A 26,780-nucleotide genomic window follows, 5' to 3' on the forward strand; every position below is an offset into this window, starting at 1 on the left:
CCAAGACGTCCGTGTCTTTATTTCTTCTGTAGAAACTAATCCAAGGTTGTTGAGGAAAACATTTCTGGATCTTCCTCCATATAATGGATTTAATGGGGGGAAACCTGATTTAAGGTTAACGTTTCTTCGCAGCTTTAAATGGCATTAGGGTGTTTTCTTCTAGGGAAACGATTAATCATTTTCTAAGAAAAATTCTACTTTTTAACCACAAATTCACTGCTTGCACCAAACCGTGTTGCGCCTTCACGACTTCCCGCAATACGTCATCGCGTTGGAAAGGTCATGCGTCTGACATTTATACTTTCCGGATAAGCACATGAACGGACCATTTTAAACAATAATCTGGCTCAAAAGCATATTATGTTTCGCATAACATCCAGCAACAACTGAACAGTCTTCCTTCTCAGCACTGTAAACAATGGGTCGGTACATCTGCTTACCTCAGACGCGTGACCTTTCCAACGCGATGACGTACTGCGGGAAGTCGTGAACGCGCGACACGGTTTGGTGCAAGCCGTGTATTTGTGGTTAAAAAGTAGAATTTTTCTTAGAAAATGATTAATCGTTTCCCTGGAAGAAAACACCCTAATTCAACGGCTGGTGTCGCGTTCAGCCATTTAAAGCTGCGAAGAAACATTAACCTTAAATCAGGTTTCCCCCCATTAAATCCATTATATGGAGGAAGATCCAGAAATGTTTTCCTCAACAACCTTGGATTAGTTTCTACAGAAGAAATAAAGACACGGACGTCTTGGATGACATGAGAGTGAGTAAATAAGCATAACATTTTAATTCTAAAGTGAACTTCTCCTTTAATGAGCTCTTACTGTCAGGTTATTATTTTTTAAATATTTATTTATATTTATTTAAAATATAAGTGCAAGTTTATGTCAAAACCAGTATATCACTGATCTGGAAAGACCCGTTTTTTTAACTTTCCTCTTTGTTTTCAACAAAAGTTACAACAAAATACTTCATCCAAAAATGCTGTCATCATTTACTCATTCCATATCTGTACGCCTTTTTTCTTCTGCAGAACACAAAAGAAGATATTTTGAAGAACGTCAGTAACCAAACAATATTGAACCCCATTAACTTCCTTTGTATGAACACAAAACCACTGAGACATTTCTCAAATTATCTTCTTTTGTGTTCCACAGAATCGAGACGTACAGGTTTTGTACCACATGAGTGTGAATAATGTCAGAATTTGTATTGGGTGTACTGTGTCTTTAAATGAGTCAACCGTAAGTGACGCTGTGTGGCCGGTATCCCACGGACGAGGCGAGTTTGCTGGGAAGGGCATGAAGTGGAGAAACTGAGCAAAATAAGGACTAATCCTAATCCCTTTTATATAAGCAGCACACATGATTGTGAGCGGTTCAAGCTGCTGCTACAGTAGGGCACATTTCACCCTCCGCTGTCACCGAAACCACAGCGAACGCCTCTCTGACCTCACAGCTTATTTCTGTGAAGGCGCGGCTGTAGCACTCTGGATTCTGAAAGGGCTCTTTATATATACAAGAATTGATTGATACAGAACTCAGATGTCTGGAAAGGCTTGGCATAATTGCAGAAATTGTTCAGAAGAAGTTATACTCGTTCAGAGAAATTCATTTTTTTACACTACATTTTGTTTGTCAGTGGTATTCTACATTACATTCAGTTGTTGTGCTCTGTTTTTTCTTTTTCTACATTTCTAAGTCTGTTGTCAGGCCTGTATAATGTGGTTGAAATGTCATTCAAAGGGATAGTTCACCCAAGTAAAATTCTGTCATCATTTGCTCACCCTCGTGTCATTCCAAACCTGTATGCCTTTCTATCTTCTATAAAACACAAAAGATGTTTTAAAGAATATCGTCAAAATTGGTTAAAGAACTGATTCACATACAGTTAATTAACATGAGGATGACAGTGTTTTGATTTTTGGGTGAACTATCCCTTAACCTGTGATGCTTAGATCAAAGCTAAAAGCGCAAAATGATAAAATCACATTAAAGGAATATTTTAAGTATGCATTTGGACTATATATATCTTGAAAAATATCATATCGTTTTATTATAAAAATAAAATTTTGGATTGGCCTTAGGGTGCATTTACACAGGAAGAATGTACTAAAAACAAAAAATTCTCCTTTGTGCTTCGAATTTACACTGATATGCTTACGGTACCATTTGAAAAAACTAGCAATTTGAAAAAGTTAGCATTTTCAGGCCCCCCAAAACGCATACAAAGTTTTTCGTTTTTATTTGAAAAAGCTCTTTTGTAGACGCTCCCTTAAACGTGCCGTGCAGTGATAAAAATCATAGTTTAGCTTTACAGTGTCTCTAAAATCGACGGCATCATCTGATCATTTGAACCCTTGCTCAATGCTTTCCTTCAATTCACAGCCCTGATGCAGTGACACCCACTCTCGCTGTAACTAACAAGTACCCATCATCCTTTACTCCGTTCCAGCTTACCAGTGGCCTCGATGTCGATGGTGTTTCTTGTTGTTGTTAATGGTTGTGTTGGTGTTGTTTTTGTTCCTGCGCTTAAACCTGTGTCGATGTTGCTGCTCGCTCCGCCCTGTGACCGTGTGACCGTGCTGCGACTGTGCTGTGTAAATCATGCATGGGCTTTGGTTGCATGGGAAATGAAGGGGTTACGCTGGCCAGCCTCATGGAGAAGAAGAAGAAGGGCTTTAACTTTTTCAGCCAGTCCTCTGACACTCATGGTAAATCCCCCCCACCCTTACCCCACCCTCTCTGAACCTTCAAAGTCAAACGTGTGCGTGATGACCTAATGATTTTTACAGCTAGATCATCAGACAAATAATGGGATGAGCCATCTTTAAAACATTTGTAATGACCACAGATTAATTGATTTCTATATTAGGAATTTATTTGATGTTCATTTGAGTATTATTATGACGCGTACCATGGGAGTACCTGTGGTCAGTAATCACACTGTTTAACACTTAATCTTACAACAATGTAAATTTAAGCATTTGTTTTACTCATTTATTAATGCAAAAAGCCCATGTGAGAGTTTTAAATGTTTAAGTTAATCTGATGATACTGTATGTCAGTGTGATGTTCATGTGAACGCTGTGATGTTTGTGTAAACTGTATATGCAATGCCTTTTCATGCTTTGTGTTTCGCAAGCGTATTTCAACACTATCTTTCGCATTCTTCATTATTCCTCAACGCTGGTGTTTTTGAACTCTGTTTTCCGTCGCCTTCTTCCTGCACTGATGTAGCTTCTCACCGCCAGTGTCTCGAAATCATAGTCAGAGATCAGATCTAGCCAAAACCAGAATGCCGTTTCTTCTTTTTTAGGATCCCACTTTAAAGTCCCAGTGAAATAAAAAATGACAATTCTTATTTTTTCATGAAATATTGCAGCGTTGATAGTAAATAGCTTGTCAATGTGGGTCATTTCTTTTTAAAATTCATGTACTCTCATAATCTGCAGATAAAGTCTGAAAATGCACTTCCGCCCTGTAATGACTATCCATCTTAAATGACGTATGTTAGACGGCTTGGCCGGAGCATCCGTTAACTCCTCCCCTTCAACTGTCAGTCAGCTGCCAGCGTCATTTCTAAATCAATGCAACAGCTGTTTTTACACATCCAATCAATTCGCAGTGAAAAACGCAAGGCACGCCCACTCATTTTCTCCTTTGAAATTCCTTTTCACTCGGAAATGTGTCAGAGTACGAAAGTATAAACGATCGCAACTTCCGGTTCACTGGGACTTTAAGTAACTTAAAATGAGGTCAAACCTGGTTCACCGGGCACGTGATCAGCGGTTTGTAAAACAGCTTCCATAAAGTTTGATCACACTCGGATGTGTCAGAATTTATTTGAGCGAATGTGGCGGCGAGCAGAGGCGTCATTTTATAGTCAGACACTCGTTTTTGTTTAAGTGTAACAGGGCTGTGATCAAAATTTTAACTTTTTTAGTTCGATCTTTGCAAGTTTATTCTCAGAACACATAACTAAGCTGTCAGAAGAACATGGTGTTTGACAGATGTCAAAAGGAAAGATTAATGGGATCATTATTGGTCCAGGGCTTAGAAATTACCTCCATACGGACTTATTTTTTCATACTGTTTTTTAATACACTCACACATACACACACACACACATGCACACGCACACACGTGCACACTCTCTCTCTCTCTCTCTCTCTCTCTCTCTCTCTCTCTCTTTGATCTGTTTCTGAATGAATTTTTATATCATTTACAAAAAGGAGCTTTTTACTTTTGGATTGAGTTTCTTGTACAATGTCTTCAACCAAATTTTCTTGTATTCCGAAAGGCAAAGAAAAGTCTAATGCTCAAATTCGGTCCACAAAATGAGTTTTTGGCTAAGGATGCGTGAATGGAGTTTTAATGCGGTGAGGTAAAAGTTTATTTCGACTGTGTTTGATAAACCTCATGTTTGTGACAATAGCGAGTATGCCGGCGAGCGAGACCGAGTCCATGAACACAGAGAATGAAAAAGGAGATGACAAGGCAACGTGTTGTGGCCCAACATGGTAAGATGGCACACTACATACAACGTATATATCTTATGAAAAATGTGAATATTCTGATTTACTTTTTACCTACAATTTCCTTGGATTTGCAGTCAGAAAATTTCAAAATCGAAGTTCAGGTGAGTAAAGCTGTGGTGTGATAGTGTCTATCTATCGTTCAGAGTTTTTTTTTTCTTGTCTAACTTTACTCCCTCTTCATACAGTCGGCGCTGGCGGCGCTGGAATCGGTTATGTCGGAGGAATTGTCGTTTTGCAGTGAAATCGGTGCCGTTTTATTGGCTAGTGATCATTTTGGTTTTCCTCAACACTTTAACCATCTCCTCTGAACATTACAACCAGCCCATGTGGCTCACACAAGTACAGGGTGAGATCTCGCTCTGTGTTCTTTTAGGGGTGATTCACATTTCGCGTCTATAACCGCGCTGAAAACGCGAGCCGCACCGCTTTCTCTAGTCAAACGACCCGCGGTGCTCACGCGGCACTCTGAAAAGTAGAACTTTTCCATCTCGATGGCGTGCCGACGCGCATAGAAAAATGTGCGTGCCACACCGTATGCGCGTTGCAACCGCGCCGCTGCCTATTTGCGCGCGCCTGCCGCGTGTCTACATTTAAAATTATGAACTTGCACGCTCAAAAGACGCTAAATGTTAATCGCCCCTAAAACCGCCCCACCTGTAAAGGACATCCTCCTGTAATCTGCTCCTCACCGAATGCTCTTCTCTGATTGGCTCTCCTGTAGATGTAGCCAATAAAGTGCTCCTGGCCATGTTCACGAGCGAGATGTTGGTGAAGATGTACAGTCTGGGCCTGCAGGCTTATTTCGTGTCCCTCTTCAATCGCTTTGACTGCTTCGTGGTGTGCGGAGGCATTACGGAGACGATCCTGGTGGAGTTTGAGATCATGTCACCTCTGGGCATCTCTGTGTTTCGATGTGTGCGACTACTCAGGATCTTTAAAGTCACACGGTAAGATTTTAATGAATGGAAGTAGCCACAAAAACGTATTGTTCAACAGTTTGGGGACACTTGAATGAAATGTTTCCTGTTGATCGGAACGTGTGTGTTTAAATGAGTTTTGTCAAAAAATATCATTGTGCAAACATATGAAGAGTTTGGTTCCAAAATGAGATGAAAAATCATGTTTTATTATTGTGCATTCCAATTAATAGCAAACTGCAGTTGGTTTGTTTTGATTTAAGCCATATTAACTCAAAAAAATACAGCTAACTAACATAATAAAACATGATAACATAATAAAAAACAGATTTTGGACATTTTTAAAAACAGAGTTATCTAATTTTGGAACCAAACTCTTCATATAATTCATGACAAAACCTTTTTTATATAAAATGATTTAAAATGGATGACTTGGGCTGAATATTGAAGAAAAAAATGCCAAAAGAACATTTCTGCCAATTCTGACTGCATTAAAGTAAAACAAAGTTTGATTTATTTTGAATTTGTTTTTAGTCACAACAATTCCCACAGTTAGATTTGTGTTATTAAATCATTTTGAAATTACGTTCATTAAATAATGTGGAAAAATATGAATAAGTCAGTCAGTAAGTGACCCTAAACCTTTTATTGGTAGTGTTCAGGGTGAATTGTGATCAGGGAAATATTGATGAAAAAATACATTTTTAATACATCGCTGCTGCCCTTCTCCATATTCCGTTTTTTTGTTGTTGTTGCCATAAATCGACCTTTTCGTTTATCACAGAGTTTTCCAAATATCTAACCAAAAACAGTATTTAAAAGTGTATTTAAAAACTTTGACAACACATTAATTTTCCATTTCCTGAAAAACGGCACATTCGGACACACAAGGTTTCAGAAGGACAGTGATGATGTGTATAAAATAGCATTCACATCCTGATTTACCTCACTAATAGTTGATGAAACCCAATCATTGCTTACCTTCGCACTCATTCTATAAAAAGATCATTTACACGGCAGAAATTGTGCTAAAAATAAAAATGAATGCAAAATCTCAATGTGTGTTCTTTAGTCACTGGGCGTCTCTCAGTAACCTGGTGGCGTCCCTTCTAAACTCCATGAAGTCCATCGCCTCTCTGCTGCTGCTGCTCTTCCTCTTCATCATCATCTTCAGTCTCCTCGGGATGCAGGTGTTCGGCGGCAAGTTCAACTTCGACCAGACGCAGACGAAGAGGAGCACATTTGACAACTTCCCTCAGGCCTTGCTCACGGTGTTTCAGGTGGACATGACCATACGCTGAAGTCGCTAGCTAATACAGGATCTGTTTATATACAAGTCAAAACAGAGGTCACTAGTGCGTGCGTGTCTCTGAATCTGTCTGTATGTGTGTCTCAGATCCTTACCGGTGAAGACTGGAACGCTGTCATGTATGACGGCATTATGGCGTACGGCGGACCGTCGTCGTCCGGAATGATCGTGTGCATCTACTTCATCATCCTGTTCATCTGTGGAAACTGTATCCTATAGAAATTCACATTCGGTTTGTTCTAGAAATTCTTTTGTTGTTTTCATTTTTTGGTGAATATATAAAATCTCCTTTGTGTTTGATGGAGAATTGCTTCAAATACGTGACAGGAGGGTGCTGTTTGCAATGGCATAAAATACTCGATTTCCGCTGTTAAATATATGAAAGATTTCTTTTGATATCAGGTACTTGTTTTTCTTAACATGTTGTCGTCTAGACATCCTTCTGAATGTGTTCTTGGCCATCGCTGTGGACAACCTGGCAGACGCCGAGTCTCTGAACACGGACACCGATGATAAAAAGAAAGGGTAACGAATTGAACCCTGTCGAGGTCGTTTATCACAGCGCCTGCTGCATGTTTGTGCATTTTTAATGTCTTTGTGTTCTTTTTGAAGGGATGAAAATGATGAAAATGAGGATGATGTCAAGGTTAGTAGCGCCTTTGTGCTGTGTATGTGTGTGTGAGTTTCTCTAGCAGGATTTGTCATCTTTGCTTTCTTTCCTCCAGGCCGGAGAGGAGGATGAGAAGGACAATGCAGGTAATAAACAGCGTGAACGTGACCGTATATGTAATGTGATGTTTAGTATTTTTAGACCGCATGTCCTCATCGGTGTGTCCGTGTCACAGAGGAGGACGAAGAGGCGGCGGACGTTCCCGCGGGGCCTCGCCCAAAGATCTCGGAGCTTGTTAAGAAGGAGAAAATCACTCCGATCCCAGAGGGCAGTGCGTTCTTCATCTTTAGCAGCACAAACCCGTACGTGTCACTTCTTATTGCGCATGAACACGCACAAGTGACGAATGCTTTATTTGATCATTTTTGATATAGTACACACAAACAGAGATGAGAACTAATGTTTTTTTCCACGCCTGTCAACAGCCATGATTCTTAAATTGCATTACTTCATCAAAAATATATATTAATTATAGTTTGTTCCTCCATGTAAAAGGAATTGTCTCTCTTTTTAACCATAAAAGAAAAGCTTGGGTGAGGGTCAGACTTTCTTTCATTGCAATTTAAACCTCGTGTCATGCTGTCAAGTTTATTTCTATAGCGCTTGATACAGTTTGCACGGTTGCAAAGCAGTTGTACAGAAAAAACATCAACAGCCGATAAATTATAAAAATTTATATAGAAATTGAGAAGGGAAAGGAAAGATAAATAAAGACATAAATAATTCTAAAAAAGTTACTGCTGTATTGCTTAAAAGTGAATATGAGCTTGTTTTCTTTGCAGTATTTGAGGTTTGAAAAATACAGAGCATCTTTTCTGTTATTTTAACCTGTTTCTCCAGTTGCAAGAAACTTATTTTCTGCAAATAAATGCAAATAGAATCAATATTTTTATTTAAAATAGGGGGATAAACATTGTTAGTAGTTCACAGAATGAAACAAAAAATATAATTTTACCTAAACGCATACCTATACATAAATTTACCTATTACCTATACCTATTAATTATTTAATATTTGTGATTTTTTTTTCTGCGGCTGTACATATAAATACACAGATTTACTCTAAACAGTTTAAGATTTTACACAATGTCTTTCCTTCTCTCTAGATTTCGGGTTGCATGTCACAAACTGATAAACCATCACATCTTCACCAACCTCATTCTGGTTTTCATCATGCTAAGCTCCGCCTCCTTGGCAGCCGAGGATCCAATCAGAAACTTCTCAGCTCGCAATATCGTAAGTACATGTATGCACAGTCAAAAGGTACAAACTACCATGACAAAAGATGCAAAAAAAAAAAGATTCAATAAAGACTACAAATGTCTGTATTGTCATATCAAGTGAACAAGCTAGCTTAAATATGTGAATATAACAGATCTCACATCTACTTGATTTCATTATTTAACAACTAAAACTTTGACTTAACAGTTGATACGTTTACAGTTTATTGATTGATCTTGTTGTTCTGTTCTAACTTTTTTCTTTCATGCTAAGGAAACTTCACTCTCTGAAACTGAAATAACACCTTGGGATAATTGATAAAGAACACGAGTATATATATCTATAAATATAGCTTTGGTTAAATAAAGACATGTATTCTCAAGTCATTTGTTAATTTTTTTATATATGCTTTTAAACTTTGTCAAACATACATTGCTCTTTGCAGATACTTGGTTACTTTGACTATGCCTTCACGGCTATCTTTACTGTAGAGATCGTGTTGAAGGTAAACGTCCTGCCCTGTGCCCTGTGTTGTGTTGGTGTATGTTCAGTAACGCTGTAATCGTCTGGTTTATTCCAGGTCCTAGGCTATGCAGATTATGTCTTCACTAGTATGTTTACATTTGAGATCATTTTAAAGGTAACCTGTCGGCACACAGGCCTGGCTGCATTACCTCACTGTGTGTCACCTGCCACTTCAGCATTTTACCTGGCTTGATGAATCTCTTTTCTTTATCTTTTTTGAAACCATGGCACCTCTTTTACTAAAAGACTAAGAGAAAAGAAATGCGCATCTTCATCAAACACACACACGCACACACACACACACACACACGCACACACACTCAGCACAAGAGTTGTCAGGTTTTCATACCCAATTGATTTGAAACTCGACTCTGATTGGACATCTTGAGGTTAAGGATGCGGAAGGACCAGACAGGATGTGTCTGTACAGCTAAAATGAACAGTTTTGTTTTAAAGGATAGCAACAAATTGATCAAATGAAACTACGCAACTCTTTGTGAATTGACAATACTGCCTCTCTCATGCCTTCTTAACCGATTGGCTCGGATGCGGTCCATAAAAGAGGGGGCAAAACCAACCATGCTTGGATAGAACATGGTTCAATATGCAATCCCCATTGACTGCATATCAATGCAATGTGACCTCCAGAACTACAGGGGGCAGCATAGTTACACGTTTAGATGTATATTATTGATTAATTCAGTCATTTTTAAACCGTAGTATTTTAAATCAACGTTTGCCCTGGTGGTGTCTGGCTGGATCTGTATTCATATGCATTCAGCTGTTGGCTCCTTCGCATTCATGGTTTTAGTTGATCTTTTCTGTGCTGAATATGAAGTTGCAGTAGGAGCTTTCTCCCCCATATTCAGTCTGAAATCTGGCTAAGGGAACCAGGTTCAATGTTCTTCAGATTGAAACGGCTCACATGAATGTGACAGTAAGGGAAGTTCTCATTTCAGATCGGCTTATAGATAGGATGCCTTTCCTTCTGACTCTTTCGACAAGGGTTGCCAACTCTTTTTAGGAAAATGATGCACACGAGTGGTGAACTGTAGTCATAAAATGTATGGACATGCACCCACAAACAGATAAAACAGATCAATGTTACCTTGTAGAAGCTAGTATAGCAGATATTATATGCAACATACAGTATAGCACATAAAATAATAATAATAATAACCTTTGTGATAATAATAATAATAATTACTATTTTTATTTGTAAAAAGCAACGATAAATGATTATTTTTATTATTATTATTATTAGTAGTAGTATTAAACAATAAATCCTAAAAATGATTGGCCAATAACAACAACAACAATAATAATAAATAATTACTATTTTTATTTGTAAAATGCAACAATAAATTATTATTATTATTATTAGTAGTAGTAGTAGTAAACAATAAATCCTAAAAATGATTGCCCAAAAACAACAACAACAATAATAATAAATAATTACTATTTTTATTTGTAAATAAAATCAACAGTAAATTATTATTAATATTATTATTAGTAGTAGTAGTATTAAACAATAAATCCTAAAAATGATTGGCAAATTACAACAACAACAATAATAATAAATAATTATTTTTATTTGTAAAAAGCAACAATAAATTCTTCTTCTTATTATTATTATTATTATTAGTAGTAGTAGTAGTAGTAGTAAACTGTAAATCCTAAAAATGATTGACCAATAACAACAACAATAATAATAAATAATTACTATTTTTATGTGTAAAAAGCAACAATACATTATTATTGGTGGTAGTAGTATTAAACAATAAATCCTAAAAATGATTGGCCAATAACAGCAACAATAATAATACATAATTACTATTTTTATTTGTAAAAAGCAGCAATAAATGATGGATTTAAAAATATAACAGAATTGCAGGCCTGCTTTGTTTGGATTGGTTGGCAACCCTACTCTATAGTCTTCACTGCATTCGTTTGTTTTCTTTTTTCTCCTTTATCATTTTTCTCTTTCTCCTACTCTTTATCTCTCTTCTCTGGAATGTTAGACCCCTTTGAAGCTAGGCAACAAACAGCATGTTTTATTGCCTGGCCCCCTAGTGGCGGATTGTGAAACAGAGCTTACTACTACATTCATGTTGATCAAGCCCTGAGGGTTAGGCTGAGTTACAGTAACATTAGAATCTTGCCTTTAGATCAAATCCATACACGCCACCCTTAAAAAGAGTGCATATATCTGTTTCCGTCTATTTGAGTTCATGCGTTTGCTGTTTGAGAGAGTGATTTGTTGTTGTGTGTTTGTCTTGTAATAGCCTACCTCAGACCAAATCTTGACCGGTTGCTCTTTTCTTCAGATGACCACGTACGGTGCGTTTCTCCACAAGGGGGCGTTCTGCAGGAATTACTTTAATCTGCTGGATTTGCTGGTGGTTGGCGTTTCTCTGGTCTCCTTTGGCATACAGTAAGTGATGAGTGCATTCCTTCCATTGATGTTGACATAGACAACTTGGATCAGCAGGGATTTCCATCCTGGTCCAAATGGATTTTCAGGAGGAACAATAAAATAAAGCACTAAAATAGATAATAAAACAATAAATAAATAAAGCAAATGATCTAGTACAATTTGTTCTTGTAGTTTTCTGGTTAGTGTTGGTTTGGTGCTGGTGTAGCTGGTGAACAAACATCGCCTTGCTTTTCACCAGCAAAACTATTATCAATGTTAGTCGATCAAGGAATACTCTTCTGTGTCTTGCAGATCATCTGCCATCTCAGTGGTGAAAATCTTGAGAGTTCTGCGGGTGCTGCGTCCGCTCAGGGCCATAAACCGAGCTAAAGGACTGAAGGTTCTGTCTGTCGCTTTATTTTCGTTTTTTCGTTTCGTTTAACTTTTGGTAGAAAAGGCAGATAGCTTACATGACATTACTCATTTCTTTCCAGTAACCTCTGATTTTTAACCTTTGCTCTCTGCAGCATGTGGTCCAGTGTGTGTTCGTGGCCATCAGAACGATCGGAAACATCATGATTGTCACCACACTTCTGCAGTTCATGTTCGCGTGCATTGGCGTACAGCTCTTCAAGGTGAGCTGTGATACAGCAAACTTGTAGTTTAATGCATGTTTAATAACACATGTATATATAAATGTAAATACACAAACATGTGCATATGCAAGCCATGATGTTTTTCTTTTTCTTTAGGGGAAGTTTTACCGTTGCAATGATGAAACCAAGTCAACCTCAGAGGCGTGCAAGTCAGTCTGATCTTCATCTAAACGCTGCTAGCAAGTCAAAGTGATAACTAGGGGTGTCACAGAGTACCCAATAACAGTGATATTAAGAACCATGATCGTGTTAATACACAATAATTCAGTGCCAGGATCTGGTTGACACTCTTTCACATTTTGCTTTCTCTGCCTCCCTGCACTCATATGTTGAGTGTACTTCACTGGCCATGTTAAGAGAACACACAAAATAAGCAAAATACGAAATGCAATTGACTAATCATGTTTTCTTTAGATCTGATATTGTGACAGCCATAGTAATAACCAGGGGCGTGATTCCCACCGGGGACAAGGGGGACATGTCCCCTCCACTTTTCAAAATCCCGTTCGTGTCCCCCCCACTCTTCAAAATTGTTTGTTATGATTTTTAACCGCATGCTGTCGTCGCCACAGAGAAGCAGGACTGAGCAGTCTGCCTGTGTCGATGCGGGCATCGCGTGCACACTCTAAAATTAGCTCACGTTGTTTTTAATCACGTGGAGGGCAGCAAGTGATTTTCTCCATAAGAATTCACTATGACAAACTCAAAATATTTATGTTGAACGACCTGAACAACGACCAGGTAAGCCCAAATTTCTGTCAAACCTTACTTGTAATGAACACAAGCTTCTGTTAAAAGAACGAGCCCTTATTAAACAGATCAAGTAAAACATTTTCTTTCCCAAAAACATTATAAGGAAACAGCTTAACGTACCAAAACAACAACCACAGAAAACCAAAATAAATACATTTTGTTTATCACTGATATCAAACATAAACATGGTAACAGAAAAGTTTTATGTTCTCAGTTTGTCGCCGCCTTGAGCCACGTTATGTGGTTTCTTTAAAATAAACAAGCTGAACGTGAGACTATTGTTATCCCCGGAATGAGTGCTTGTTCTTTTAATAGTGGCTATAGTGTTTGTTACAATTAAGGTTAATAGATATTTGGTTTTGTGTAGTCGTTGTTTCGGTAGGCTGTTAAGCTGCTTTCTTATAATGGACGATCGGACTCGTTGTTTTAACAGCAGATAGTGTTTATGACAAGGCTTGACAGAAATGTGGGCTTCTCTGGTCATTGTTTCGGTACGTTAAACCTCGTTAAGTGTTTTAGAAAGTCATCCGACTCGTCTCCTCCCGACCGCAGATCCATTTTTTCCTCCGTTTCTCAGTCAATACTCGCATTTTCCCCTTTCATAAACATCAAGTTTTGCTACACAATAAAAACACTGCGTGGTGTCATGGTTTAATCAATTTAAACAATCAAAAACGATGCAAAACATAGGTATTTTGAGTTTGTGATAGTGAATTCCTATGGAGAAAATCACCTGCTGCCCTCCATCAGCACTCGCTCACTTCATGCAGAAAAGACATTATTTCATGGATTTTGTATCACCATAGTGCCTAAACGTATGTCAATGCAGGAGATGGGATTCAAATAAAAAATATTTCCCCCCACTTCGTGTCCCCCCCACTTCTCAAAACAATGTTACACCCTTGGTAATAACTAAGAGTATAAAAAGCACAAGAGCTTGATTGAGTGTTGTGGTTCTCTTCCTCAGGGGAACTTATATCTTGTTTAAGGAGGGAGATGTGAATCAGCCGACCATTCAGAAGCGTCAGTGGCACAACAGCGAATTCAACTTTGATAACGTGCTCATGGCCATGATGGCTCTGTTCACAGTGTCCACGTTTGAAGGCTGGCCAGCGTAAGTGCCTGACAGTGCATCACAATAGAGATCAGAGTACCACTTTATACAGCTTCGTGTCGATAAGATGTAGATGCTCATTCACACAACTCATACACAAACACATACACAAAATAGCTGTTAGCTTTGCCTTTGATGCAGATGCACCCAGAAAAGTCTGAGGAAAGTTGAATGAAAGCAAAATGACCTTCTGTCAGTATTTCTGCGGCTCTCTGTTCTTGTGTTAATTTCTTCTCTTTGTCCGAAATAAGGTTGTTGTACAAAGCCATCGACTCTAACCGCGAGAACATGGGCCCGATCTACAACTACCGCGTGGAGATTTCCATCTTCTTCATCATCTACATCATCATCATTGCCTTCTTCATGATGAACATTTTTGTGGGTTTCGTCATCGTGACCTTTCAGGAACAGGGAGAGAAGGAATATAAAAACTGTGAGCTGGACAAAAACCAGGTGAGAGAAGATCCGTAAATACCCAGAAGCCCCGGATCAGTTTAGCCATATTCGCACAAATATGTAAATAAAATTTAAAAAATGTATATTTGTATTGTTTTGCCATTTTGCTATGTATTTTCGTAAAAGTAGGATATCTGTTGGCTCACTCTTTAAATTTTACTGACATGCTGCTTTAAAACATCAACACACTGAAATGAAGAATAAAAGCCGTAAATATTTTCTCTCTTCTTTTGTAGCGTCAGTGTGTGGAGTATGCGTTGAAAGCGCATCCTCTCAGGCGGTACATCCCCAAAAATCCATACCAGTATAAGTTTTGGTATGTGGTGAACTCCACCGGCTTCGAGTACATCATGTTCGTCCTGATTTTGCTGAACACCATCTGTCTCGCCGTCCAGGTACACTTCTATATTAAATTCAGTTATATTTCTATAGTCGGTTTCATCTTAACAACATAAACAAACGTTACTGCGCATGCGCACTTTTGTGACCCCAACTGAACTTCCGGTACACATTCACAACCAATAGAGTGCCTGTAGATTATTTCTGATAACAATCAAAAGAAACCGAGAAGCGTTACTCTGTCTCCAATATTTTGAATTTAGACTGCGATACCAAACTCAACCGCTAGAGGTCAGTGTTCCATACGGTTTCTTTAAATGCGACCGAACTACAGGACCCATTCAACAAATTGTTTATTTAATAAAATGAACATACAACAAAATTCAACAAATCGTTTATTTAATACAATTATTATACAGTAAAATAATAATATAAATTAATATTAACATAAATTAAATTAAATAGTTATATTATTAGACACTAGCCAAACACAAACCGGAAGTTAACTGGGGGTCAGGCGCGTGCGCGTCCGATGAAACGGTCTATAGCACTTTATAAAAACTGTATCTTGTAGTAAAGCAGGCTTAAAGAAATAGAAGTATTTAAATACAAAAAAAGATTATTAAAGGGATAATTTGAAATGAGAACAGGGTGAGTAAACGATGACAGAAATTTCATTTTTGTGTGAACTATCACTTTAATGTTATACTGAATCATGGCTTTCACATTGAACTTGCTTAATGTTTAAATAATCATTACAAATGACAAATGACGTGTTTGTATGATAAATATATTTGATACACTTCTCTCCGCAGCATTATGGTCAGTCTGAGCTGTTCAACTATGTGATGGACATTCTGAACATGGTGTTCACTGCTGTATTCACAGTGGAGATGGTTCTCAAATTAATCGCTTTTAAACCCCGGGTGAGTTTTTCAAACACACCGATACGCAACACATTGTTTCTCTTTAGGATGTTCAGATCAGTGCAGTGTCAAGCTTTCCTGTAGCTCAGTGGTAAGAGCATTGCAAGGTTGCGGGTTCGATCCCAGGGATTGCACATGCCTATGTGTAAATGTATAGGATAAAGCAATGTAAGTCGCTTTGGATAAAAGCGTCTGCCAAATGCATTAAAAAAAAAGTCTGTGTCCGAGTGACTTAAGCAGGATCATTTTTCAACTTCCCGTCTCACCGTGCACTTAAATCATGCAGATCTGCGTTGCGAAGAAGGACAGATTGCTAGTAAGCGTCTCAGAGTGCCGTGTGGTGCTAAAATTCTGTGTGCCGTGAATTGCAGTGTTTTTTAGACAAACTAATTCAAACGCATGAGTTTCATAAAGTACATTTAGTATTTGAGTGGTGATGGGTCTATTCACACCAATAGTGAAACATTAAAACATTTGAGTCTTTCTCATGCTGTAATGCAAGATATAATCAATCTGTCAGTACAGATATTCTTCACTTTATTGCAAAATAAAAGCAATTAAATAATACTGTTAAACATGTGCCAGTGTTATCTGTATTGTTTAGTGTTTAGAACGCATATTAGCTTCTTTTTCATCAACCGGTTTTAATTTAGACATTACGTTATTCATAGAAAAACATTTGAAAAATCAGAATTTGTTTTGGATATTGGTTGATAATATTTACAGCTTTGTTTTTTTTGTTCAAATTTACTTTTGCATTTTAAATTTTTTATTCACATATTTTTTATTGTTGTCAAAATTGTTATAAAGAGAAGATTTTCAACCCATTTTTGTAATATAACTTAATGTTGTGACAATACAATATACCACAAAAAAGTTCCATCCATTTATCATCAAATGAAAATGAAATATGTCACACTTAGTTTCCCCAGATTTCAAAATCTTGTTTGTGGCATATGTTGAAGGTGAATATTCGCTCTTGGTGTGAAAAGACCTTTCAAGTTTTCTTGATTTTGTGTGTCGATTGTTCCTCAAGAAATAGTCACATTTATACATCATAATTCTGATTATTAATCAATCGCACGTGTGGCCGTTCACGCCCGCCGCGTCTCTCAGGGGTATTTTGGAGACGCCTGGAACGTCTTCGATGCTTTGGTTGTGATCGGCAGCATTGTAGACATAGTGCTGAGTGAGATCGATGTAAGTAAACCTCAGTTTTAGACCCTGTCCCCTTTTATCACTGCGTTTACCGCAAACAAACTCTATCTCGGGCTTTTAACCTCAAACAGACACAGACTTCAGCTCAGGGTGGGCTACTTCTCTACTGACAACTTAATGCTTTGTAGAGATCTAACATCTGTGTCTTTACCCTGTGTGTCCTCTCATTTCATCTCTTCTTTTCTTTCTCTATCTGCCTCTTCTTTCTTTCTTTCTTTCTTTCTTTCTTTCTTTCTTTCTTTCTTTCTTTCTTTCTTTCTTTCTTTCTTTCTTTCTTTCTTTCTTTCTTTCTTGTGTGTTGTGCGGTTTTTATTAACAGCATTATTTCACTGACGCGTGGAACACGTTTGACGCCTTAATAGTTGTCGGTAGCGTGGTAGATATCGCTATCACCGAAGTCAACGTAAGTATAAACATCCTCACCTTTTTTAAATGTAGAAGCCTTGCAAGAAGTGCGTCTGGCGCCCAACGCTGAGTGAATCCACAACAATGTCTGTTATGTGTCATGTGCCATGTACTCAAATAAAATAAAATAAATACATTATTTTAGTCATTTAACTTTAATTACATCCGTAATGATTAAATGCAGCGAGGTTTTTTATAGTTTTGCCTCGGAATTTAAATTTGAGATTTATACAGTATATTTTTCTAAATGCATAATATATGTTTGGTTATTTTGCTTGACGATTGCATTGTTTTTGCTTTGCACTTTGCAAGTTTTAAGTTCTCAAATCTTCGTTTTTCGGCAATTTAATTTGTTTCAAACACTTTTTGGGACACTTTGAAGTCAATCAACTACGCTGCCACAGCATTTTCCTATACTTTTCCTATTTTACAGAATAGCGCTGCCATTTTTTGCAAGGCTTCACTTAATGTTGTGAGTTCTTCGTGTTGTGATTCGAGGACATCTAACAATCACACTTTCTTTTTCCTCTGCTTATGTGAGAAAACATCACCTTTTGAGCCCTGTGGCTGCTATGAAACAATGAAAATCTCTTTGCTTTGTGTTTCAATGTGATTATTGTATTTATGAGAAACAACTCTGTGGTCTGAGTGTTAGAACGTGTCAAAACGCAGTAATGGTTGTACAAATACATCAGCTGGTTTGTCTAACGCTTGCTCTTCCATTCTGTCTCCATAGAAACTTTTAGAGGCAAGTATGGCGAGATGTGATCCTCTGTTTGGTTTGGTTCTGCTTCATATTGGCTTTCTTCCGCTTAGCGTTATGGGAATAACAACGTCCTTATCAAACATTGTTTGGCAATATTGTGACGATAGAAAGATCAATTTAGAAAAAAGCATTTTTTGTGCCTTGCTGATTTTGTGTCATGAAGTAAAGCTCTGACAGGCCTCTCTGTGGCTTTACAGATTACAAAGCAAATCAGCATTAATGGTTGATTTCAGAGGACAGGAAAGTTGACTTGTTAAAGGATTAATCCACCACTTCTCAGCACCAAACTTTAAAGGTTTAGCATCAAACATTAAGTCTTAACCAGACTGCCTGCACGCATCAAGATTTAAGTTCTTCATCGATGTTTGATGTCTAATGTACACGAGGAGCCGAAGGATTGACCTCTGACATGTTTTGCTCTGCAAAAGTAAGACTTTTCAGAAGGTAATAAAAATCTCTTTGGAACGTTATAGGTGACGTTTAATGTTGAACTTGAAGAGGGTGGTGCTGGGAAGTGGTTCTGTAAGAGAATGTTTACACGATAAAAAACGGAAAAGTTTTTCCTTTGCGTTTTTGAAGTTTCACGTACACAGGACAGCGTTATCAAAACGAATAAAAACGATGTATTATGCATGCCAGGCCAGTGGATGGCGCTGTTGCGCTTTCAAGAAACCCTACGTGCTTGCGCACATCAGCATACACTGTTTTAATCTAAATGCGCTTATAATACACGTTGTCGGCGTTTATGTGTGTTTATAGTAGTGTGCATATAAATACTACTCCGCTGGTTGTAGTGGTGCAGTAAATCGACGGTCGACTTTTTTTCTGTCACCCGGTGTCAGGACAAATCGAGTCCCCTCTCGAAATCGGTCCCCTTTAGGACCCCGCGTGATTCTGTTGCCTAAAAGAACTTCTAATGGGAACTCTTTTTAGCGCCCGATTGCAATTCGTAATAAACTACATTACGATTTATATCGCTAGTACTTTGTTAAAATGACCATTATTGTCTTTTTCACTGAATTCTTCAAATAGTAGTACATAAATGAGGCTATGGGCTGTGAAATCGAACAAATCTCGTTCTTACTGTTCTATTTACTATAATAAAACAATGGTAACTTTAAAATATCAAAAGTTATGTTTTTTGTTTGTTAAGCAGATATTGACCCAGAAATACTGGCGTGTATGTTACATCAAGCTTATATGCTCATATGTTTTTCGTAAACTAAAATTTTAACATGTCATTTTAATGCTTTTATTTTACCCAGCGTATTTAGCATGCTAGAAGCTAACGCAGCTTCGGTTAGCCGTGTTAACAACATATCGAGGTAACAACGTTGTGATCAGGCAGTACAATTACCTTCTAAATTTGTTCCTACGCGGACACCGAATTTTTCACGACAGCAGCACAAACATGCATGCACGGAGGCCGCCTTTGTTGTTTCGGGAATACTCGCGCATGCCTACAGACCGAACGCGTAATACGCATGCGTATGATGTCATCGTTTTTGGAAACGCCGCCTTCAGAGTTTACACGGAAACGATAATGCCGTCGTTGTCAAAACCTTGCACTTCGAGAACCGTTTTCAAAAGTTTGCGTTTTCAGTTCCCCAAAACGGCGTTGTCGCATAAATGAACAGCCAAAACGCACGAAAAGTTTTCCGTTTGTAGTTGAAAACGGTCTCGTGTAAACGGCCTCTAGGTCTAGTGGTGGGGTTTTGATGTGTGATCTCTTTACAATCCTGTACTTCAAAATACTGTCCAGTTTTAAGACACACAGTCTCTGAGACACTCAGCTGTAGTTATTTACAGTAAGAAATGGATCTAACGGGTATTTTGTTTAGATATTTACTAGTTTTATGTCTCATCTCACATCCCTGTCACTTTGTCTGAGCTGCTGAGCTATTTCTCTGGAGTTCTCATGTCCCAGCGTCCATATATAAATGTATATATGTGTATTATTGTATACGTCCCTATAGGTGTCTGTATCGTGGCCATTTTCGTTGTATTTTTGCGTTGAGTCTCTGTTTATTGTGTGAATGTGTATGTGTGTTAAGAGAGAGAGAGAGAGTGCTTGTGTCCTTGTACATCTGTGGTTTTGTTTGATTTGTTCATATCATGTTTTTTCTCTCGATATATCTTTTTCTTCAGCTGTCTTTGTGCTTCTCTGTGGTGATAAAAACAATAAACTGGTTTCACAACGTCTGTTGTCAAACTTATTTGACTTATTTCGTTCTCGCAATTGACTTTTTGAGAGACGCTTCAACAAGTTTAAAGATCTTGTGAAACTTGTTTTTTTATCACACATTGGTTTAGCATGCTTGCTAAATTATAGATATAAAGCATCAGATCATCACAACGCCGATCTAGCGTGCTTATATCTACACTCACAAATCCCCACTTGGGGGTATGTGTGACTCACCCAATCTTGGAGTGGTTGGAGTGACTGGTTTGCCCATCCCCTGTTGCATGCTGGGATATGTCGCTGCTAACATGAGCTTCGTTTTCTGCAGATGGCGCTTGGCCACCCGCTCCATTCCCCTCCGGTCAGTGCTCAAGCGGTGTGGTCATTGTGAAGTTTGTGAACATCCTTTCTTTCTCAACTTCACCTCCAGACAGAATGGCTCTGAAGCTCAGAGTCCATCACATGAGGCTAAGCATCCCATCCATTGCAAACTAGCAAGTCAGACTGTTAGAGATTTCAGTAAAGTCATAAAAATAACAAAGAAAATTAGGTTCTGGCGGGCTCGGGTTGGGAAGCAGGTATCTGCCTTTAGACCTAAAAACAATCAAGTACAAGAACAGAAGTAGACTGCACAAAACTTTGGTATTATGTAGTCATAATGTAGTCGTATTGTGTATTTCATCAGAACTACATGAAGAAACCAGCATGGGTAACGCTTGTCTGTGTTAGCCTGACACATTTCATCTGATGCTGATCTCAGGATTGTGGGTATTTTTCTAAAGTAAGTGATTTGTCTGAGCTGTAGCCCAGTGGTTAGTGTGCCAGTCGGCTCACGGGGACCCGGGTCATGTCCCGATCACACACCCGACTCTCCTCGTGCTCCTGTCTGCCTCCACTGTCCTGTATAAGAAAGTGATGATGATGTTGACATCACATCTGAGGGTGCGTTAAGAGATGGAATAGATTTGTGTGTGTAGATGTGCTGTCTGTCTGCTGAGTGACTGTCTGTCTTTGTTCCGTCTCTCTATCTTCAGTGAGCTCTTAGAGCTCAGAGGACTGAGACCTTGAGTAGAGCAGGTGTGTGGACGTCAGCCAGGCGGCATGATCCTCTCTCTCACTTCTCCTTTTATGCTCACCCATAACATTCTTCTATCCTTCCGTTTATCTTTCCTTCCTTTCCTATTTTCTTTCTTTCTTTCCTACCTTCCTTTCTTTCCTACCTTTCTTCCTTTATTTCCTACCTTCCTTTCTTCGTTTCTTTCTTCCTTTCTTTCCTACCTTCCTTTCTTTCTTTCCTACCTTTCTTCCTTTATTTCCTACCTTCCTTTCTTCATTTCTTTCTTCCTTTCTTTCCTACCTTCCTTTCTTTCTTTCCTACCTTTTTTCATTTCTTTCTTTTCTTTTTCTTCCTTCCTTTCTTTCCTTTTTCTTCCTTTCTTTTCCTTCCTTCCTTCCTTCCTTTTTTCTTCCTTCCTTTCTTTTTTCTTCCTTTCTTCCTTTTTTCTTCCTTCCTTCCTTCTTTTTTCTTCCTTCCTTCCTTCCTTTTTTCTTCCTTCCTTTCTTTCCTTTTTCTTCCTTTCTTTTCCTTCCTTCCTTCCTTCCTTTTTTCTTCCTTCCTTTCTTTTTTCTTCCTTCCTTCCTTTTTTCTTCCTTCCTTCCTTCTTTTTTCTTCCTTCCTTCCTTTCTTTTTTCTTCCTTCTTTCTTTTTTCTTCCTCCCTCCCTCTCTCTCACACACCCTCAATCCCTTCCTCGCTGTGTCTCTCTTTCCTCTCTTGCATTGGACTGTGAGAGCGCCCTCGGGTGGTGACTCTCTTACAGGGTTGTGTTTAAATGCATGGAGACGCTGCAGTGCAACTGGATTATTGAGCTCCAGTCTTGCGTGTGCTGTTATGGCGAGCAAGCGTGTTTGAGAGAGTTTGTGTGTTTGTCTTTGTGTGGGTTATGTGCCTGTCTGCTGATGCTTAAACGCATGTCCCATCAAACGGTCTAAAATGCTTGCATCTTATAGTTTGCGCCTGTCATGAAAATGTGACCTGAGGAAAGTTAGACTATATGAGGGATGCCATATCTGTCTGGAGCCTGTGCTTTTGTTTTATTTCTTATTGCAAATTCATTGCAAGTTCTTATTTTTCTCACTGTGTGGCCGTTTTCATGATGATTGTGTGTTTTGACCGTCAGATTGCTGAAGTATGTATTCTGTGTATGTATGAATGAAAAGCGTACAGTATATTTATAAGCCAGTCTTTTCCCTACAGGTTGCTGAATTTAAAATGTAAAACAGAATTAGACAGCAACATTAATTAAGTTTATGGTTTATTGGCACACAGAGTCGCTTTGGCTGCTGTTATTATCAGTTCTATTGTTTTTGAAGTATTTTTGACTCATTTTATTTGTATTGCAGCAAGTTTCTGTGTTAGTGTCAGATATACATTGGATATAGTCTTGTATACAAAGTTGTTCGTTGTATACAAGTGTGCTAGTCCTGTAACGTGTGCTGTACTGTACGTACTGTTGTCTGCTATTGCTTATATAATCCATAGTGTGTAAATAAGGTCATGTGATGAACTTTCACGTTACATAAACCCCTTCATTGAATACAGTCTTTTCTCCTATTGCTGTTCATTTTTCAGTCATTATAAGCAGGACGAGCTTGTGGAGAACTGTCTGTTCTTATTTATTTTTTAATTTTTACTGTAATAAGCGTGTGTCAGAAATGTTACAGTATGGTTTATGTTAAACAGTAGCTACTGTGTGTCTGTGAATGTTACGAGCGTGAAAGCGTAAGTGATCGTGCAAACGTTTTGTGCGAGCGATTAATTCATAGTCTTTGGTTTTAAAGCCCACAGAGGCACCTCAGGTGGATGAGTCGGGGGTAAGAATTTCGCCCCTCTTGGGTTTTTTTTGCCCAGTTTCACAATCCAGTTTAGCCTTGTTTTCAGGTTTCCTTTTGAATTCTGGAGTTTTGATTAAAACATTATAACCTCTCATCTATTCCCACCCCTACCTTAATTACTTACGTTTATGGCTTTGCGTGCTTTTAGTTTTAAGTTCGATATCTTTTCGTTTGGTTTGCTTTGTCAAGATCTTGCTTTGGTTTGATTTCGTTTGACTAGATTAGGGAGAGTGTCACCCAAACGTGACGAACAGTGTGAGTGTGTGTGGGGTCGTCGGCCCCTCACGTTTGTACCGCTGACACTGCTGCATGGTCAGGGGCCCCTGAGGTCAGGTCAGGTCGCTCAGGTAAGGTCGTGACCTCAAACTGACCTTTCACCCGTGAGGTGCGGGGGCCCGATGTAAGGTGGCATGAAGTAACTGGTTCAAGGGAGCCATGCTTGTGCCAATGCGTGCGGTCAAGTATGGCAAGGTTTTTTTATCCAGCATGCCCCCGACTGTCCCCTTCCTTTCTCTCTAGGATGTAAGCTTGAAACACAGAGTCTTTGGCTGAGTTTTAGTCAAACCAGTCTTGAGTGCACAGCATAGAAATTGTTAAGTGAAGAAAAAAATGGTAGCTTAATGCAAAATTGCACTAATTGTTTGATTTATGATTCAGTTTAAAACTACAATGTGCTGCCCTATGCTGGTTTGACTCCCTTAGTACAGCCATATGCCCTGTGTTAGTTCTTTATTTTAATTGGTTGGCTAACACTGACTCCGCCCCTCATAGAACACGGAGGACAGCGCTCGCATCTCCATCACCTTCTTTCGGCTTTTCCGAGTCATGCGATTGGTCAAGCTGCTGAGCAGAGGAGAGGGGATTCGAACCCTCCTTTGGACCTTCATCAAGTCCTTCCAGGTCAGATAATCAGTTATTAGTCCCATCAAAGGAACTCTAAAAGTAGGCTTATAACTTCATGTTTTTATGCTTTTATAGCTTTTGATATGAAACATTTTCTCTTTTTATAGGCTCTGCCATATGTGGCTTTATTGATAGCGATGCTCTTCTTCATCTATGCTGTGATTGGCATGCAGGTTGGTTTACTGATAGTCCATTGCATGTATGCATATTGAGAAGAATTATAAAATTGTTTTGATATTTTGATTTTCTACTCTTTCTGAAAAAAGTTTCAAACCGCGTTAGTCAGTTTTAATATTTTTAACAGTTCGTCTTGTATTTTAGTCCATAAGAAAGAAAAATCAAAGATGAGATCTCTTATAAATGAGATTAACGGAGAGCACCTTTATAAACCTTGAGCTCTTAAGTAAAATAACCAACATTTTCAACAAAAATGTGTCTATTGTTTCAGGAGAGGCCTCGACAGTGCCTCAAACTGAGTTCAGATTTATCCAATTTGCAAACAAGAGCCAATTATTGAGAGTATATTATTAAAGATTTCAGTATGACTCAAACATTTCTCATCACATTGGCCCAAATCCAGATTATTTTACGATCTACGTCAATTTTACAGCTCCATATTCTTAATGTATTTTACAATTGTTTCAATTTGTTTGTTTTTGATTCTCCTAAACACCAAAACGAAACGATCTGGATATGTTCACCCAAAAAACTAAAATTCTGCCATTTATTCACCTTCAAGTCCTTCAAAACGTGACTCTTCTGTGAAACATAAAAGAAATATCTCAGTGGTTGTGTTCATACGATGGAAGTCGATGGGGCTCAGTGTTGTTTGGTTACCAACGTTCTTCAAAATTAGCTTTGGAATTGAAAGAATTTTCATTTTGGGTGAAACACAACACAAACTCCATAAAGTCCTCCTAAGCTATGAAAGAGCAACCTTCGAGCAATAACATTTTTATTGGAAAGTTGAACTTGTCTTGCGTGACCTTCAGATGTTTGGGAAGATTGCAATGGTGGACCACACACAGATCAACAGAAACAACAACTTCCAGACGTTTCCACAGGCCGTGCTGTTGCTCTTCAGGTCAGTAAACCGAATAAAAGCCCTTGAGGTGATGTCACAGTGCAGGATTTTAAACCTTTTTAGACCTTGATATTATCCGTTTAGAATATTTTGTGTGTGTTTGTGTGCAGATGTGCAACAGGTGAAGCCTGGCAGGATATCATGTTGGCATGTATGCCGGGAAAACTGTGTGACCCGGAATCGGACTATAATCCCGGTGAAGAGATGACCTGCGGAAGCAACTTTGCCATCATATACTTCATCACCTTCTACATGCTCTGCGCCTTCCTGGTACACACATGACCCGAATAACAGAGAATCCCTATTGATTCTTCTTGTAGTTAAATATAAACGGTTGTAATTGTTGCAGACTTCCTATAGCAAGCCTTATACAATTACATTGAAGAAATAGTTCACCCGAAACTAAAAATTCTGTTGTCGTTCTGTTGTAACTCTTTCATCTGTGGAACACAAAAGAAGATATTTTGAGAAATGTCTCGGTGGTTTTGTGTGTATGATGGAAGTCAATGGGGTCTAATGTTGTTTGGTTACAGACAATCTTCAAAATATTTTCTTTTGTGTTCTGCAGAAGAAATGATGAAGAATAGATTTTCATTTTTTGTTAAATTGTGCCACACACTACATTTTCAGAATCAACGTTATTTGCACATTTTACAAATAATGACAGCATTTCATTGTTGTTGTTGTTTTTTTGCTTACGAGGAAATTTTTAATAATAATTCTTTGTCATTGTAGATCATTAACTTGTTTGTGGCTGTCATCATGGACAACTTTGACTATCTGACCCGTGATTGGTCAATTCTGGGACCGCATCACCTTGATGAATTCAAGAGGATTTGGTCAGAGTACGACCCAGAGGCCAAGTAAGGACGTGTAAATATGTAGGAGTCTAAATGTAGGAAAGAAATATTTCACAAATGTTTGGTACAGTAACATTAAATGACACGCAAGGGGAGACTTCTGCCTTTTCAGATTTATAAAATGTCATCTTCTCTTTTGTTTTTGCCAAACATTTTTGAGATCTCAGTTGTGTTTAACAGTCAGTGTTGTTCTTTTAACCTCAGAGGTCGAATAAAACATTTGGATGTTGTGACGCTGTTACGACGCATTCAGCCTCCGCTCGGCTTTGGCAAACTATGTCCTCACAGAGTCGCCTGCAAGGTAAGACATACAAACACACACACACGCACGCACGCACGCACACACACACACACACACACACATTATGTGCAAACACACTCAACCCAACTCTCTCATTCTTTCAGAGACTGGTTGCGATGAACATGCCTCTCAACAGCGACGGGACGGTCATGTTCAATGCCACACTTTTTGCTCTCGTGAGAACAGCCTTGAAGATCAAAACAGAAGGTGAACAAATGCTTGGAAAATACAAATACAGTCTGTTAAAGGTCCAGTGTATGAAATTTAGCAGCATCTAGTGGTGAGGTTGTGAATTGCAACCAACGGCTCACTCCACCGCTCC

At 38.5% G+C, this 26,780-nt stretch overlaps 1 protein-coding gene across 10 annotated transcripts in view; it reads left to right on the top strand.

The window, feature by feature from the left end:
* Positions 1–26,780, top strand: part of cacna1da (calcium channel, voltage-dependent, L type, alpha 1D subunit, a) — a 72,350-nt gene that overhangs the window by 30,357 nt on the left and 15,213 nt on the right. Inside the window, exons 10-40 of one of the 10 annotated variants that reach the window (XM_057362829.1) lie at positions 2,642–2,716; positions 4,441–4,525; positions 4,618–4,644; positions 4,729–4,889; positions 5,265–5,490; positions 6,533–6,740; positions 6,857–6,977; positions 7,204–7,294; positions 7,382–7,415; positions 7,495–7,525; positions 7,615–7,741; positions 8,546–8,675; positions 9,106–9,165; positions 9,241–9,300; positions 11,513–11,619; positions 11,914–12,001; positions 12,129–12,236; positions 12,354–12,406; positions 13,978–14,124; positions 14,376–14,577; positions 14,817–14,975; positions 15,735–15,845; positions 17,383–17,466; positions 23,257–23,289; positions 24,082–24,210; positions 24,321–24,386; positions 25,206–25,297; positions 25,408–25,567; positions 26,033–26,160; positions 26,362–26,458; positions 26,563–26,665. In XM_057362829.1, coding sequence (XP_057218812.1) covers positions 2,642–2,716; positions 4,441–4,525; positions 4,618–4,644; positions 4,729–4,889; positions 5,265–5,490; positions 6,533–6,740; positions 6,857–6,977; positions 7,204–7,294; positions 7,382–7,415; positions 7,495–7,525; positions 7,615–7,741; positions 8,546–8,675; positions 9,106–9,165; positions 9,241–9,300; positions 11,513–11,619; positions 11,914–12,001; positions 12,129–12,236; positions 12,354–12,406; positions 13,978–14,124; positions 14,376–14,577; positions 14,817–14,975; positions 15,735–15,845; positions 17,383–17,466; positions 23,257–23,289; positions 24,082–24,210; positions 24,321–24,386; positions 25,206–25,297; positions 25,408–25,567; positions 26,033–26,160; positions 26,362–26,458; positions 26,563–26,665 — 3,303 coding nt within the window. The remainder of the gene's footprint in view (positions 1–2,641; positions 2,717–4,440; positions 4,526–4,617; positions 4,645–4,728; positions 4,890–5,264; positions 5,491–6,532; positions 6,741–6,856; positions 6,978–7,203; positions 7,295–7,381; positions 7,416–7,494; positions 7,526–7,614; positions 7,742–8,545; positions 8,676–9,105; positions 9,166–9,240; positions 9,301–11,512; positions 11,620–11,913; positions 12,002–12,128; positions 12,237–12,353; positions 12,407–13,977; positions 14,125–14,375; positions 14,578–14,816; positions 14,976–15,734; positions 15,846–17,382; positions 17,467–23,256; positions 23,290–24,081; positions 24,211–24,320; positions 24,387–25,205; positions 25,298–25,407; positions 25,568–26,032; positions 26,161–26,361; positions 26,459–26,562; positions 26,666–26,780) is intronic. The other 9 variants (XM_057362830.1, XM_057362831.1, XM_057362832.1 and 6 more) reach the window with 9 other exon arrangements.

The sequence above is a fragment of the Triplophysa rosa genome, linkage group LG20 (assembly GCF_024868665.1).
Source record: "Triplophysa rosa linkage group LG20, Trosa_1v2, whole genome shotgun sequence".
NCBI lineage: Eukaryota > Metazoa > Chordata > Actinopteri > Cypriniformes > Nemacheilidae > Triplophysa > Triplophysa rosa.